This window comes from Esox lucius, chromosome 2, assembly GCF_011004845.1.
Source record: "Esox lucius isolate fEsoLuc1 chromosome 2, fEsoLuc1.pri, whole genome shotgun sequence".
NCBI lineage: Eukaryota > Metazoa > Chordata > Actinopteri > Esociformes > Esocidae > Esox > Esox lucius.
In genome coordinates, this window is record NC_047570.1 from 29668426 (window position 1) to 29686095 (window position 17670).

Genomic DNA, 17670 nt, shown 5'->3' on the forward strand with positions numbered 1-17670 from the left:
AAGGCACAATAAACCAACACGGATGGATCATGAGTTATAAGAAAACTGAAAGTAAAGTAGTTTCCACTGGCAGCCAACAGGTACAGTACGCACGCACTGATTCACCATTGTGTAATTGTTTGAGTCTTCAGCCATTTTGATTTAGTAGACTCCCTCACAGAAAGGCAGATAATATAAACATATAATAAAATAAATGAAAATATTCTAACTTAATGCATACACATGCCTATAAATTAGAGGGTGATGACATTGCATTGTTTAGTTTTTTTCCATTATCAGAGCTGTTTATCAGGACTGCTATTCATAAAGCTTCTCAGATTAATAGTGCAGATCTGGTCCCCTCTATCTGTGTAATGTTATTCACTGTGATCCAAGTCTAAAATGATCCTAGCTCAGCACTCCTACCCGCAGATTTTATGAATATGGGCCCATGGCCACGCCACATCAAAGTGAATGAAACAGAACACTAAGTTGACTAGACACAATCAATAACGACAGCCAGCCCATGAAGATGTAGTACTATGTAATTTGTACACCTTAAAGGATGTGTGCTATATATTTCCAATATCTGGCCGACATGGCAACCTGAATAATTTTAGGAGGCTCATTTCCAACAGACTGGAGCTTACGTGTGTTTTCTTTCAAGCAATAAAGAAGGCTATTTATAACCTGTAAAACCCACCACTAGTAGCTGTTCTTTCATTTTAATACAAACTATTTCATAAAATTATATATATACATGCAAATATATATATATATTAAAAGGTATAATAAAATCAGTCACTACAATACTTCTAACACATAACAAACAACCTTTAATATTTCACCTTTTAAATCATGGTAGCTAAACATTGTCTTTATGGAGATACTTTCACCAACTACACGTTGTGAGGATACATCAAGCCTTCATTACCCCTTTACCAAATCTACATAAATAATGTATGACCAAATGCCATACAATACAAGGGTTTTATAAGGTACTTCTATCAGTGCTTTGTTCAGTATGGAAAAAACCTTATGCCACCTGTTACATAATTTTACATTTCTCATTTTAGTACTTTAGCAGACATTTATACAGAGTGACTTACACAAGCAGTTTTAGTTGTCTTGCTCAAACGCACAACATAGGTTTCACCAGTATACATTTCTAATGTTTTGTTGTTGTTGACTAAATAAATGCTTTTTCACATTTTCAAAACAAGCAAACATATTTTGTTAATGAGCCTATACTCCAATCAACAGTGCAAGGCTTACTGGCTTTAGAAGAGTTGGAGAGTTTTGGTTTGATTTTGACTGTCTACATCACATTTCAAAGTAGTAGTGGTTGAAACACACTGCTCTGATCATGATTAATAAAGGTACGCTGACACAAAGACTGATCTGACAGCAGCGCTTACGAGACACAACCTTTTTTAATAGTCGAAATAAATACTCATTTATACATGCATGATCCAAAAAAAAAAAAACACATTAACAATACTATGGAAAGTCTGGTAGATAGTGTAAAACCTATGGCACACACTCACAGCAGCTTTTACCCATTTTAAGAATTTCACACATTGAAAAACACAAGCGATGGAGGACACACGTCTTCCTTTCCACTCTCAGGCACATGGACGTCTACTAAGGGTCACCTAGGGGTTCATAGGTCATTGGTCACACACACACGGCAGGCTACATCCATCATTTAATATCGATTGTTTCCATCATAGCTGAAAACTGAGGTAAATTTTTCAGGTTTTAAGATCAATGTACATTTATTTTTGGTAAAAAGAAGGCCAACCATTATGTGAAGATTGGAGCCTGAGTTTCAGCTGTCAGGACAAGGTCTGGGTCACATCCAGCACAACCAAAACCTTGTTTTCCGATTTGTTGTTACTCCAGTTGATCTCCAAACCACAGAACACCTAGCTCATCTATAGAACCACATCCATAGATGTCCTTTGTGTTGTGACTGGCCTTCCATTGTGTCGACGCTGTGTTTTCACTTAACCTCGCCTCGCTAATAGAACAGGGCCATTATAAAACAAGTCTCTTTGGGCACGCCAAAAACAAGGACATGTCGGATGATCCTGTCCTCGATCACCTCTACAAAGGGTTCATGACTATTCCTTCGTCAAACTAATTCACAGAATGGGAATTTACCGGCGGCAGGGTCCTGGGCGACGACCTCTCCCTCAGTGCCTGCGACAGCAGAGTGCATCCGTCCGACACAGCGCACGCAGAGTTGCGCAGGCGTTCCCTGTAGTCCACCATCTTGGTGCTGCTCTCGGGATGCTTGGAGACGTCTCGGAGGCCCTGAGTGAGGAGGACACACGCCGACACCACGCTCATGACGCCGCCCAGGACGGCGGTCTGCACACCCTTACCCTCCTGGGACACACTGGCAGCCCTGCCCAGAAACTGTGGCTCCGTGGCGAAGCCCACCAGGGCATTGACGGCCTGGACGAGTGCCGCGCTGAACAGGACGCAGCGGTTGCGCGTCAGCTCGCTGGGCTGTGTTTTGACCTCGCGGATGCAGGCCAGCAGGGCCGTGCCACTCGTGCTCATGCTCTTGACGCCGAGCTTAAACTGTTCCTTGGCAAAACGGTCCTTGGACCTCTCGCTGGCCAGGCCTGAGGCGTCCGTCAGGGTCTTGAGGTTGCGTGAGATGTTCTGAGAAAGCTCCAGGAGAAGCTGGGGCGTGAGGTCTGGCAGCGCCGTAACCCGGAGGACCGCACAGCTCTGCTCCACCTCGTGGCGACACCGGGTCACCTTGTAGCGGTCAACCAGCCCCGGTAGACATGGCTGAGAACCTGAGGTCTCAACCGCCGCAAGGTAGGCGGCGTGCGCTGAACACTCGGTCAACGACACCACCAGGTCCCCCATCTCTAGCAAGCGCTCCCCGACCTCAACAAAGCGGCCCATGTTGAGGTGTGACTGAATGTCATGGATCAGGATAGAAAGCTCCTTAGTGCGGGCGATGATTGTGTCGCGGCACTGCTCAAAGGTCTCGGCCACCGCCGTGCCATCCGCTGTGACCACGGGTCGCGTCTCACTGGACAGCAGGAGCAGGTCGGCCACAAGCTGCATCTTGCCCTTGCACGTATCGCAGATGGATGACAGCTTCTTCCTCTGCTGCAAGCCGCTGCTCTGTGTACCGCTCGAACACTCGCTAGCTGACTTCCCCGAGCCACTACTAGCCATAGTAGGGTGGTCACGCCGCTCAATCGTGGAGAGGTTTAGGTCAGAAACGTGCTTTACTTTGTCTTATACGCTCCATGGCGAGAATGCGTTGTTGTAAGACATTGTTATTAACCATTAACCCACACCTCTAGATATGTAAAAACCGCACGTTTGAACTGGCCAGAAAATATTCCGAATAGTCCTTCAGAGTTGGCCTATATGTAGTCAACTGTACATGTCAATGTGAGACTGTGAAAAAGCACAGGGCATTGTATTCTCAAAGTAAACATTTCTATAAAATGATATTTAAGTTCAGCATTTCTTACAAAATACAGATGGTAAGTATGCTGTGATTAATTTAGAAAGGTTTGGAGATTGTTAAGCTACGGTCTATAAAATTAACTATTACAAAGATTGACTCTTTGCATTTCAATATCAAATACACTTGAGAATAATCCCTTCAAATTATAACTTCTCAATTACTCAGTGTTAAGGCTATAACTTATTCGTTTTTATGTTTACATATTAAATAAAATGCCCTGAAAAAAACTTCAACCACCAACTATTAGATTTTGTAGTCCCAGGTTTTTGCAAAACAGAACAATTCACAGGTTATGGTAATAAGCTATATTGTTCAAAATCACACACTAAACTGCAGTGCCACCAATGTGCCTATACTTTAGGCAAAGTGCAGAATGTACAGATTATATTAAAAGGTATTAATCTAAGAAAATAAACAATATTCTCGATCTGTAACACTTTTCAAATATTTGAATTAACGAGCTACAATTTTAAGAGATGTCCTATTTTCAGGTTAATCATAGTCTAGTCAAGAACACCATAGGACTTTAAAATACCTGCTTGCTTGAAGGCAGCAGGGTGTATGTGAACCGAATTGTCAGTTGATGTGTTCCCACTAAGTTTGGCCACCCTAGTTTTACAGGGAGGAGGCTGGCTCATGCCAGTAACAAGGAGAGCACCACCCAGACAGTTCCGTTCGACCACTCGCCCCCTTTGCCTTTCCTGCATCATCATTCCATGAGTATTTCCAAACAGAAGGCTCCAAAAACGCAACAGGCCAACTGCACTGGCCCTCCCGCGACTTTCAACCTCTTCTTTTTCATACACAATCCCGCGATAGAAACTAGTTCGTCCGGCAGGTTTGATTCCATAGGCATATCTATTGTCCATAAGCTCTTCTTAGCAAAACGCGGGGCGCGAATGTCTTGTCCGGCATATCCTGTGTCGGGTTTCGGTTTTGATATCCATAGCAGTCATGTCCTCGGAGAAATGATGGCCTAAACTCCTGAAAGCGTCTGTCACCTTTCATTCAAAATTAAACTTCTGGTTGGCCACACGGCAGCTGAAAAATAAGTGGTGGAGATTACAAACTGAAAGTCAGTTGCGCCTTCTCTCCCGATACATCTTCTGTATAGTATCAGGAAGCGGGGAGGGTGTGGTCGCACCAGTACTGCTGGTAGCGAAGTAGCAACACAGATAGCGATGCGAGGTGAGGGAATAGCCTTCCGCTGAAATAGTATGTAACTTTTAAAACTGTGTTTACTGTAAATCTGGTGTGTCAACATACATCCAAAACAGTCGGCGCGAGTGTATCAAGTGATCCGATGCGATTCTACAATTTTTGCAGATAGTTATTTGCTTTCCTGGTGAGTTATATTGTCCGGGTTTTACGGCAGACTGCTCCCTCTGTTATAAGCCAGCCCTTCCCGAGGCCCCGACGTGGGTGCATTCGACTACCGGTGTAAGGGCAAAGTTACACCCTAACGTAATTCTCCAAAATGACCGACAGTCCGCCCTCCATTTCATTTTTTTCTTTCTCCTTAATTTGGTTTCTAAAAAACTATAAAAACGTGTGATACTCTAAGACCTCGTCGTTGTTTCTAACAATTCTAAACTTACGCTACTTTACAGTGCTGACATTAACTGTCACACAGCTGCTGGATTCTACTTGAGCGGTATCTTTTCTGAGAGCTCAGTCAGTTGGACTTTAATTCTTGGTGTAACGTTTCCGCATATCTCGACGCGTAACCTACGTTTCCACTTAAGTGATTTGCTCAGGCCTATTTGTATTAACTTCGCTATTACACAGAATCAGTCATTTCACTGGCAGGCAACAAATTATATTGAAAAAATAAAGTGGCACATTATTTTCTTTGAAATATATTTCATAATCCCACTTTTCAAAATGTTCACATTTCATAATACATTGTATTTCCCAATGGCTTTTTCTTAACAAGATGTATTTCATAATATCGTGACCTTTTTCATATTATAATGACTTTCATATTTGCCATGCTTTTTTCACGATCACAAGGGATATGACAATCAATGCAAGTGGATGGTTAGCTGTTTATTGATATTTGCCGGTTGTGGCTATTATATGAGATATAGCTCAAGCGTAAGAGATCTCTCAGCTAGCGTGCAAACTAATATGATGCTGCCTGCTTAACAACAGCAGCCGGGAGCTATAGTTGTAAAAATGTTTTGAATAAAGTTTATTTTTCGATAGGTGAGCAATAAATATTACTTGGAATAGTGACATCCCAATTTGCTTACATTCTCTCTGGGCAGCCAATGATGTTTGTATGGCTTATAATTGTGACCCTTTAAGAATGAATTTAATCGCATCCTACAACAGAAATAATTTACTGTACAATTCTTCTTGGTGGTAACCATCTGCACTCTCGTCATTTTTAAATGCGAAAACAATAGATTTTGAGTTTTATTTTTCATATAGTGGATTAGTCATAATTTTGGTTATCGCACAAGTATTATACTGTATGATACATAGGTTTAAGATTATGGTTCATATTTGGTTTCAATATGCACCCTACCCCCTCTTTGTTGTGCTCTAAATATTAGAAGAGCCACAGTATTTACTTTCAGCTGTGAAATCTGACTCTTCGCTCTCTGTTTATGGTAGTGACATCACTGACATTGTCCACTCACAGGAGACAGACACGGAAAACTGGGATGCGAGGGAACTAATGGGAGAATGGAGGAAGGGACTTAGCTACTGAATGTAACTCCAGCCCTTGTAAGCTCCAAGGGTTACGTGCTGGATGTATACTGCAGTTACTAGAGCTGAAACCCGTGATTGGGAGGATTGAAATCATATATATGTATACAGAAGCCCCTTTTATGTCTATGCCTGTAACAGGGAATTCCGTATTGGTGGATTCATTCGCAGTAGATCATGTAGGACTCGAACCAACCAACAACAAGCACTATGGAGCACAATATCTAATAGCAGCGTACCTTCCCCAGACCCCTTAGAAATATGACATGAACCGTAATAATGCTATACACTAATTGTGTGTGTGTGAATCACACTTTTCCAGCAATCTATAGTTTTGATCAATATTAAAGCAATACATATATATATTTTTAATGTAATGCTATAATGTGGTATCACTATCAGCCAAAATGTGGGTTTGTCTTGGAAACAGACAGCCTACTGCTTCATTTACTGCCGCTGCTTAGGCCACAAGTTGTGCATTGTCAGTCTCTAACACACAGCTGCACAGGGCACCGTGCCATTGGGTGGAGTAGGCTGGGGAGGAAACGCTTCAGCCCAAACTCTACTGAAGCACTACTGACCCCATGTACTGTACTGTGGCTGCACACTACAGGAGCATTTACAAGAATAGGCATAAGAGCGAGTGAGCGCAAGCTCCAGGGTTTGAATCATTGGCATTTTTTCCAATCTTTCTCTGTCTGTGTATATGTTCTTTTGTCTTTTCTTTTTATTGGCCAGTCTGAGATATGGCTTTATCTTTGCACCTCTGCCTGGAAAGCCAGCATCCTGGAGTCACCTCTTCACTGTTGACGTTGGGACTGGTGTTTTGAGGGTACTATTCAATGAAGTTGAGCATGTGTAAGGTGTCTGTTCCTCAAACTAGACACTCAAATGTATTTGTCCTCTGGCTCAGTTGTGCACCAGGGTCTCCCGCTCCTCTTTCTATTCTGGTTAGAGCCGGTTTGCACTTTGAAGGGAATAGTACACAGTGTGGTACGATATCTTCAATTTCTTGGCAATTTCTCACATGGAATAGCCTTCATATCGTAGAATAAGAATAGACTGATGAGTTTCAGAAGAAAGTAATTTTTTTCATGCCATTTTGAGCATGTAATCAAACCCACAATTGCTGATGCTCCAGACACTCAACTAGTCTAAAGAAGGCCAGTTTTATCGCTTTTTTAATTAGCACAACAGTTTTCAGCTTTGCTAACATAATTGAAAAGGGTTTTCTAACGATCAACTAGCCTTTTAAAATTATATACTTGGATTAGCAAACACAACGTGCCATTGGAACACAGTACTGGTGGTTGGTGATAATGGGCCTCAGTATGCCTATGCAGACATTTCTTTAAAATCTTTCTGTATGTACCATTTTTTATTCGATAATTTGGGATAATTTTTTGCTAGTTTGAAAATGTTGCTAGGCACTGTATATATACAGTACAACATGGGTCCTGTTATGTCTAGGGAAAACCAAACACTGCATTCCACATTAGGAACCTTATAACAACTATAAAGTGTGGTGGTGACAGTGTTATGGTTTGGGTATGTTTTGTCATATCAAGACCCAACTTCCCATATTTGAAGTAAAAAAAGCAGGCCATCCATCCAGCCATCCGACAGCTCATCTGAATAATCCAAAACACTAAAGCAAATCTACATCAGAATAGTTCAAGAACAAGTCATGTGAAGTTTTTGAAAGGCCTAGTCCTGACCTAAACCACATTAAGATGTTGCGTAAAGACCTGAAGTGAGAAAATCCAGAAATGTCACTGAAATAAAGCCCTTTTCTATGGCGTGAGCAAAATGTCTTCCCTTTCTTTTATTATTACATTTTGGTCTGCTAAATTGTTCCAGCTATCACCTCTGTATTCTTTTTGTAAAGTTTGCATATAATGTTTTATGTTTATGTGTAAGTAATTCCAGCAATTACTTTTGCCAATAACTAATTAATTGATTTTAATGCACTTTACTACTAAAATGTGAGGTTGTATCATGTAACTCTCTTAAAATGTATGCACTCACTGCATGTTGCTCTGGGTAAGAGCGTCTGGTGAATTACTAAAATGTCATTTTAACATGTTTGTTTCCAATATATTACATTCTGTTGATGATAATTATATGCATTAAAAGGAAAGATTATTTTCCAAGTGCATTTATTGTAGGCCTACAAAATCTAAAAGCTTAGGTACGGGACCAGAAATTAAACCATAGATGTCAAGACTACACTTGTTTTCAAAATGATAGCTTTAAAACATTTCAGGTTTGATTGCAACATTTGTTTACTGACCCACAATAGAGTAAAACAATCTTATATTTTGGATATTGATTGTATGACAATTCGACAACCAAGTTTATAAGGCACTTACATTATTTTCTTTAAAAAAAAATCAATTATACTGTATCATTCATTCAATTGCATATTGACTTTTTAATGATAACACAGGGCATGTTCAGTGCCGATATGAGCACTTCATTACTGATATGTTGAGTTGATATGTGACTGTATAAATAACCTTTCACAACAAGCGCCAATGGCCCAATCCCATATTATTTGTATGGCAAGTAATATGATGAATCATATACCTAACCCATCGAATGGCAAGTTATTACTAGACTACACCTGTCACCCAGTACACCTGTCACACAGATCTTCACAAGTGCATACAGCGTAGGGGTCGATTTGGGATTGAGCCACATACACCAAAAATAAATTGACTGTGGCTCTTCTGCAACATTCTAACCCAACCTCTTTCCCTCGTTACGCCCTATCTGAGAGAAGACTCAACCAATCGCAAATCACCATCTGTAAACATGGCGGCGGACTTCAGGTGGAGATGTGCTGTTCTTTTGCTCTGTGCGTGTCTCATATGTATTTTAGCAATAGACGGTAAAAACAACAAGCCCAAGAAGAAGAAAGATATTCGGGATTACAATGACGCCGATATGGCACGGCTATTGGAGGAGTGGGAGGTAAATGGGTCGTTTTAATTCGGTTGGCTAGCTAGTTAACATTACTTTTTAGTCAGACAGCTAACGTTGGCTAGCCACGCTAACGTTATCGTTAGTTATTAAACGTTAGGCAACCACATAGTTCACCAGGAAGCTAGTCAATGTACATGATTGTCCAAAAAATCTCCTTTCTCCCCATTATTATCTTCGTTGGTTAGCTTGTTTAGTAGCTGGCTAGTACTTCCCCGATCCATGTGAAAACTCAGTTAGCGGTTAAATGACATGATAGTACATTCATATTGTACAGTACAGTAACCTGCAAATATGAAGCTAGCTAGCTAGTACAGTACATCAACTAACTAACTGCTATAGTTAAATATGAAGCTAGGTAACTACATAGCAGTTGGTCAGTTCCCGTACTGTATAGCTAACCACGAAATCTCCCTTCTCACGTGATTTTGTGGTTATTGCTCACACGTAATTATGTCTGGTAGCATCTAATTTCTCTTTTCACATCAAACGATCTTACTAACTAGCTAGGTAGCCAGGATGAACAGGCTAATAAATTAACGGTAGTCGAATATCTGATTGAGTAGTAGTTAAATAGTTATCAAACTTAATTATTGCTCTTAACTTGCTCCTTTCAGAAAGACGATGACATTGAGGAGGGCGACCTCCCGGAACATAGGCGGTCCCCTCCACCCATTGACTTTTCCAAGGTAGATGCTTCCAAGCCAGAAGAGCTGCTGAAGATGTCCAAGAAGGGAAAAACTCTGATGGTGTTTGCAACTGTGTCGGGAGAGCCCACAGAGAAGGAGACTGAAGAGGTGACCAGTCTGTGGCAGAGCAGCCTCTTCAACGCCAACTTTGACATTCAGAGGTATGCCTCAACATTTATTAAACCTATCCTAGTTATTAATTTGGTTTATTTGAATTGTCAACAAATCACCAAGCAAATGACTAATGCAAGTGTTGAGTTACAACCAAATAATTTGTCAACTGTTAGGTCAGGAGGTAGCCTCCAATGATTAAAAAGGACAGCAAGTGCCTAAAGCCTGCTCCTTGAGATACAGTGTACAGCAGGCAAATTGTGATATTTTCCCGCTACTTGGGCTAAAGGTCAGAATCGTGCAACCATTGGCCATGTTCCCCTGCTCAAACGCTGCACGCATTACCCAATTTGTTGCGTGCCATGTCATGAACTCAGCAGTTGGCCAGGCGATTATTATGTGAAGTGATAAGCTGATACACATGATGCCTTTGCACATGTAGTGCGATTTGTTATCCATCAGCAACGTCTGGACAGACTTCAGATCTCATCTGTGTTTAGTGACATTACACGTTGTGTTCAAGTTTGAAAATCCCTCAACAACGCGCTGGTGTCAGGCTTCTGTATTTTGGTCAGCATGAACAAAGCTCCCTGAGAAAACATAACTTTTGTGGTGTATGTAAAATAAGAGGTGTTGCCTGCATGTGTGACAGCGATGATATGAAAGCTTTCGAGCTGTATCTATGCCAAGTAGCTTGTGCTGATGTAGATGTTTAGCTATCTGTGGTAATACTTACGAAAGTGCCCCAGTGTATAGACAGTCTCCCACACACTAATAACTAACTTAACACAACTAATGTGTAACTAAGTTCTTGCAGTACATTCATTATTTTATGTGAAAGGTTGAGCATTTAAACCAAACTGCCATCATAAACTTATAGAAACGTAATTGTTGTTGTATTCAATACAGCTATAAGATTAAAGTCAGTGTAGTTACATGTGATTCCAATGTTGAACCTGGGCTGCCGAAGTGTGTACAGGAAGTGCTGTTTTAATGTGATGTTTGGTTAGCCATGTTTTGTTAGTATGCCATTGATGGGTAACAGTGTGCTAACATACATAGGAAAGTTCCACCCAAGGCTTACTGCAGTAACTGTCAGTGGGGCTCCAAATAGCCTCAGTAATTGTACATAATGGGAACTGTCTGTCTTTCTGAGATTAATCACAAAACTACCACTAACAACACAATTATACCAATTTAACATAGCATGCTTGGGGCTCTTTCTGTAATTTCAAGTGGAATCCTGAGGAAAAAGGTTCTTTGAAAAATGTAACATTTGTCTTCAGATTCTGGTTGTTAACGTTGTCCAAATAAATAATTAATATTAATAAATAAGTAAATGCCATGTTAAAAAAACACTGAATGCCTATACAGAAATCATTTTTAATTAGATTTATTAATACCGGAACTGCTAACACCCAAACATTTACCAAACGTTCAGAATGGAATTACTTGGCTTATTCCACTGTTAATATTGCATGTGCTGGTTTATCATTCACATTGACGTGGCATGAAAATCAATGCAACAGGGACAATTTGCTGATGCTACATGTTTTGCATTTTTCTGAGCCAGTAAATTCCAATCAAGGATTCTTTGTAAAAATGATAAAAGTTCCTAATTGAATTGTCAGTGCTAGTTATGTAAACACTTTGGAAAGTTCAGTGAGAAGATGGTATGCGAACTTTGCCAGGTGGAATGGAGCTATAGAAAGGGAGGGCCAGAGACCCGGGCATGGGACTATTATACTTGGCAGGTCTATTTTTTATTTTATTTATCCCTCTTTCACTGTTCTGTAGGTTCGTGGTGGGCTCCAACCGGGTGATCTTCATGCTGCGCGATGGCAGCTTTGCCTGGGAGGTCAAGGACTTCCTGGTGGCACAGGAACGCTGTGCAGATGTCACAGTGGAAGGCCAGGTGTTCCCTGGAAAGGCTGCCAAGAAAGATGAAAGTGCTGGAAGCAAGACAAAGCAGCAAAATGATGTGAACACCAAAAAAAAGGGCAAGAAGTCGTCAGAGGGCAAGAAACCTGACCTGGACGGCAACAGAGCGAGTAATGGCAAGGAGGAACTGTGAAAAGCTGATCTTTGATAGGAGAGAGAAACCCGAGGGATGGGATTGGCTCAACAATTACCAGGTTCTGTCAAGAACAGGAACACCCTCCAACTTCTTTCATTTAAGTATTTGTAGCTCTGAAGCAGTCAAATTGATGGGAACAAATTGGGGTCAGCTACTGCCTAGCCTTTCATTGAGTCTAAAAAGCAAGATCTCAATTGCAAATGCCTCTCATCCTCTTTTCAAAACCTGTTTAAGGAGATCAAAAAGGAATGACAACTGTCTTTCTTATGTAGTGGGGTTTAAGAAGTGAGTGGTCACAAGGAACATGCGGTTGAGATTTTCCCTTGTGGTGCTCCTACCTAGATCTACAGGTACTGAACTGGCTGGGAAAGGGGAGGGGCATGGGGGAAAGGGGAGGGGCATTTGGGGAAAGGGGAGGGGCATGGGTGCATGGTTCAAAGATAACGGAGTATGAGTCAGTTTTGTGGAAATGTGTACTCTATTACGCCTATTAAAGTTAAGGTATATGGCTGCTGACCTCAGAGCAGATGTTTAACTGTAGCTTTTAGGTTTACAGTGTTTTTACACCCGTGTGACTGAGTCTAAAAGTCAACACATTAGTTTATACTGTTTGTCTATGACCTGTTTATTTTACAGTGATGCGGTTATGTCAGAGAACTGGTGAGAAAAGATTTTGATTATGATACCCACTAATATTTGAATATGACAGAGTACATTTAAGTCACTAAGTTTTTCAGAGAAGGCAAGTGTAATACAGGACGTGACTTATACACAAGCTGGTTTTCCCAGATGTGCCAAAACCACAGATTTACAATGAGAAATCCTTAAACCATTAAAGTTTTTGTCAATTTGTTTGTCAATTTGGAAATGTTACTACAAATTATACACATTAAAGATTTTTGTCCATAATGTCTTTCTACTCCCTATATAGTACACTAGCTTAGACCAGAGAAATAGGCCAAAATCAAAAGTAGTTCACTATATAGGAACTAGGATTTGCACCCAGATAACTGTGATTCTTTTTGAATGTTTATTCATTGTTTTTGTTTTGCAAAATACAGTTGTTAGACCACAACCAATTGATTTTCACAATATTACAGCATAAATTTGAGTTTTTCCATCCTGTGAAAACTTATCTTTTTGGTTAAACAGGCAATAACATATTGTGTTGTATGTGGAGCAGAGAAACACAACCCCTCCATACAAATTGTCGATTGTGTGTGTGAACAGAGAGGCAGTATTCTTTTCCCTCTCAACTTGATTTTACAATATGCTTTTTCTCTCACCTTTGTCAGACTGTCAGTCACATCTTGAATAGAGTTGAGTGGGAACCAATTTGGCTTGGAATAAATGTTGCAATGTTGAGTTCATCATGACAAATCATCTTGTCCCTGCGGTCTTCCTCTGGCTGTATTTGGAGATTTAGTTTTAAAACAACACTGTTAATGTTCTGCACATCTTTCATGTTTTCCAAGGGGATTGGAGGAAATTCGGTGTTAGACTAATCTGACTGGAGTATGTGAGACGTTGTATGTTTAATACGCGCTCACACGGTGTGCCGGACCCTTGTTTTCATCCTGCTGCAGAACACTCTTGGTCTGCTCAGTAACTGTACGGTTGCTAGACGGAATCCCCATTCTGCAATACATATTGAATTCCGACACAGATCACATAAAATTTTATTTTTCAAGTTTTTGCTTAGTTAACAGTTAGCAGGCCCGGCTCTAGCCATTCGGGGGCCCTAAGCAACATTTTATTTCAGACCCCCTCTCCTATTGGTCAGGGGCTCCCTTGCAGTCAGAGACCCTCTAGCGGTCGGGCCCCTAAGCGCCTGCATTTTGCTTATGTCTGGAGCTGACTCTGACTGTAAGTGTATACTAACAGTAAAAAGCTTGTTTTGGGTCTTGTCCTTAATAACAGTAACCAAAGACAAACAGGCCAGTTTATAGGAACGTAGGTTTCAGTTTGGAACCCCCCCCCCCCCCCCCATCTACAACATCCGTCAGAAACAGTGCCTGTCAAGAACATGCGTGCGTTATCAAAGGAGCTTCGCACCCCAGGCATGCCCCGTTCTGTCACACACCGTCAGAGAAACAAGAACTGTAGGGTCTCGCATTAAGGAGATCACATACAGTACAATATCACAGGTCAGCCCTTAAATTATGCAAATATTTCAGATAATTCAAACTCTAAAGCTCTGGATAAGTGGAGGCTGTGATAGCACACGGGTGGTAGTCTCCCCCCCCCCCCATCTCCCTTCACTTCCTCAGCATTCCACAATGATTTATAATGGAACTTGGTGCCACGCCCTTTACGCCGTTCTCTCTCTCACTCACACACAGAGGAACCAGTGCGTGGGAACCAATGGAGCTCACGCTAAGCATTGCCCATTGCTAATGGTTTTTAAAAACTGCAGAACCCATAAACTTCACCCATAAAGCTGCTAGGTATTGAGTCCCAAATGGCACCGTATTCCCTATATAATGATCTGAGGAATAAGGAGTCATTTGGGACAATCTTTTGTACAAGTTGTTCTTTAAAATCAAACGGCCAGACTACCACCTTCAACGGCCTGGGGCACTACACTCTGCCATCATATGCCCTAAGTGTCCATTTGGTGAAATATAAAGGCTAATGGTTTGTATTTGGTGAAAACAATCATTGGAAAACAGCAGGTAGTAGAAAAGTTGTGTATCAGAAATGTGTTCCTGGAATGTGTCTGTGCAGAAAGTCCATTGTGGTCAGTAACTAATGTGTCTGGGAGTCTACGCATACGCTAATACACAAAATCTTGTGTGCATTCACATGCACTCTCACACAGGCATGCCTACTTTACCACACGCACGCACAAACACACAAGAACATGAATGCAGAGTAATACAGTTCAGTTATTGATTTATTTCTGTACAAAAGTCAATTAAAGGTTTAAAGTTATGGAATTCATCACCTTACAAACCCAAGTCACATATAGTACATCACATCCATTTGGTGTAGCGTTTAAACAAAACAGCACAGTAGCTATTATGGGTCAAATTATGCCTGTATGCACTGATATGATTGCTGAAATGCTATAGTATAGTTTTTTTTTTTTTTACATACAATTCAGGACAAGAATACATTACAACTCAAAAGATGTCCCTTGTAGATTTTGTGTCTGTACAATAAATACGTATAAAATATATCTCTGTTATCAATCTGTGTAATTTTTAAAAACACATTTAAACATACAAAACACTAACAACCATTTCCGAAAAAAGACCAGCTATTTCGGGCAAAGGGGAACATTTATCTGAATCTACCCAGATGTAAAGAAAAATAGCAAATTTCATGTCAATCGATAAATTGCTTAAATAGCATTTAAGCTTTTGAATTGGGAGTATTGCCTAACAGTTTCACCAGAGCAATAAAGGGCAGCATTGACATCACCTTTTCTTCACTCCCAGGCTGGTCTCAAGTGAATACACTGGATAGTAAATCTTGACTGCTGAATTTTGGTAGGATGTTACATTACATTGGAATACAGGCCAGCCGCTGGGGGCTGTGGTGAGTAGAGTTAAATAGAGTGGCTGTTTGAAAGGGAATTGTTGTCAGGGATTTACCCTATATACTGTACCCTATATACTATACCATATACTATAACACCTAACTCCAACCCCAGTACTATAGTACCTAACTCCAACCCCAGTACTATAGTACCTAGCCTTATCCCTAGTACTATAACACCTAACACCAACCCCAGTACTGTAATGCCTAACCCTAACCCCAGTACTGTAGTACCTAACCTTAACCCTAGTACTGTAATGCCTAACCTTAAACCCATGACTAATACCCAACCCTAACCTTAGTACTGTAATAACTATCCCTAAACCCTGTACTGCAAAACTTAACATTAACACATTGGTGTCTTTAGACTTTTTGAGAAGTACATGTGATGTGTCACAGCAGTTGATAATAAAGTTGCTCTTCAGAAGTGCATATTTAACTAAGAACATATTTTTGATATTACAGAATATTCAAAACTGGTTTATGATCAGTTGAATCATTGCTTTTTAAGCAGGAGAGAAGAAAAAGTAAGAAATACTGCAATCTAACCCTTAAGACCAGATAACTCTTTATAAGTGACCAAATATTTTTTTTGATATTTTTTAATATTAACAGGATCTTTCTTTTTCTTTTGGGGATTTCTTTACTTGCTGGTACGTTTGATATAAAACAGTTATATGAAACAAAACGTCACACTATATCAAGTCGAATCTAGAGCCCTCACAAACAGCACAGGGACATAGCTTTACTGGAATGGATTCTTTGGGCCACATAAGCATTAAGCGTTCTGGTGCAAAGTTTACACCCATTTTTTATTCAGTATGGGGCTGACTCCGCACATGGCACATTTAAATGGAACATTATGAACTCTGACCTTGAAGGGTAAAGTAACACGTTTCAGCCAGCTGTTCATTTGGAGTAGAGATCACAGAATTTGAGGTGATTAAGAATTGTCTGACCTTTACTCAATTTCCTTATAATTCCACCTCCTTTACTCCTGATGAAAGGAAGGTAGAGCAACTTGCTGTTTCCAAGTGGAACAACATCAGCTTTCTTTTTTGTCCAATAGAAATAACACCATTCTCCATGCATTGACATTCACACATTTATAAGAGCTTGGATTTGTAATCCATTTAGATAAGGGGGATGACAAATGTTTTACATAAACAGTACTTTAAGGTACTTTAGTACTTAAAGGTACAGCATAATTTGGGTGTGTGTTATCCTCTGGGAATGGGGTAAGTTTGCATAGCTGAAGAAACTAGGAAATATAATAGTTTGATGCTACTACCTCCCTCGTACTACAGAGCTCTAGCCAAATATATTGGTCTTATTCAGGGCAAGTCTGGATACAAAGGCGTGCTTATGGAAGGTCTACATTTCGAAGTCGGAATTGGCCCTCAGAGAGAAACACTGAAAAAATGTAATTACACTTAACCTAAATGTTTTCTTATCCTAAGATGCATTTGACCTTTTGTTTTACTTTACAAATCACAATCTGTAATTTCAGTCAAAATCTGTAGGACGACAAAGGAATGTTCTTTTTTTTTTCTCTCTCTATCCTCAGTTTTTAAAAGTCAAGTTTAGTCAAACGAACAACACATTCGAATCACTTACATAGTCACATAAACAGCAGAGACCTGCATGGGGAAATAGTTGCTAGGTGACAGAAAAACACATGCGTTTGATTGGCCGGCCCAAACTCTGTAGCCCCTCTTCTTCCACCTTTGTGTGCTTTGACTGGGTACTTGTGGAGTCAGTCACAATGAAGCGGTTGTGTCAGGGCAGTGCTGGTTCCAGGTGGACCAGTGGTTATAGGGCCAACTTCGACCAAGTCTCCAGTGCTGGGGGCAGTGTGTGTGTTGTGTGTGTGTGGGGCGTAGTCTCTGGGGTGTGTCCACCACAACTCCTGGTCACCTCCTGCCCTCTTATAGCTTCATTTTCTTGACCACTGGGATGGGGAGGACCTGATGGATCTTAGCTCTCTCCTCATCCACTTCCATACGTACCCAGTCTGGTTGGTATGTGCCCTTAAAGCCTACAAAGGTCAGCTTTTCTGA

General features: G+C 40.7%; 3 protein-coding genes across 5 annotated transcripts in view; 1 reads left to right on the plus strand and 2 right to left on the minus strand.

Moving 5' to 3' along the window:
- Positions 1–797: 797 nt before the first annotated feature.
- Positions 798–5221, minus strand: tlnrd1 (talin rod domain containing 1). The gene has a single exon (XM_010877039.4). It carries the CDS (start codon positions 3184–3186, stop codon positions 2122–2124), a length of 1065 nt encoding a protein of 354 aa, XP_010875341.2. The 5' UTR covers positions 3187–5221; the 3' UTR covers positions 798–2121.
- Positions 5222–8967: 3746 nt separating this feature from the next.
- On the plus strand, positions 8968–13437 carry mesd (mesoderm development LRP chaperone). Its single transcript, XM_010877026.4, has 3 exons — positions 8968–9181; positions 9808–10040; positions 11788–13437. Exons 1-3 carry the CDS (start codon positions 9023–9025, stop codon positions 12062–12064), a joined length of 669 nt encoding a protein of 222 aa, XP_010875328.1. The 5' UTR covers positions 8968–9022; the 3' UTR covers positions 12065–13437.
- A 1508-nt stretch (positions 13438–14945) lies between these two features.
- The window catches only part of cemip (cell migration inducing hyaluronidase 1), a 105539-nt gene continuing 102814 nt past the window's right edge, over positions 14946–17670 (minus strand). For 2 of the 3 annotated variants that reach the window (XM_029125274.2, XM_034288069.1), the window contains exon 29: positions 17539–17666. In XM_029125274.2, the coding sequence (XP_028981107.1) occupies positions 17539–17666 (128 nt within the window). Of the gene's footprint in view, positions 17667–17670 lie in introns of all 3 variants that reach the window. The other variant, XM_010877012.5, reaches the window with a different exon arrangement.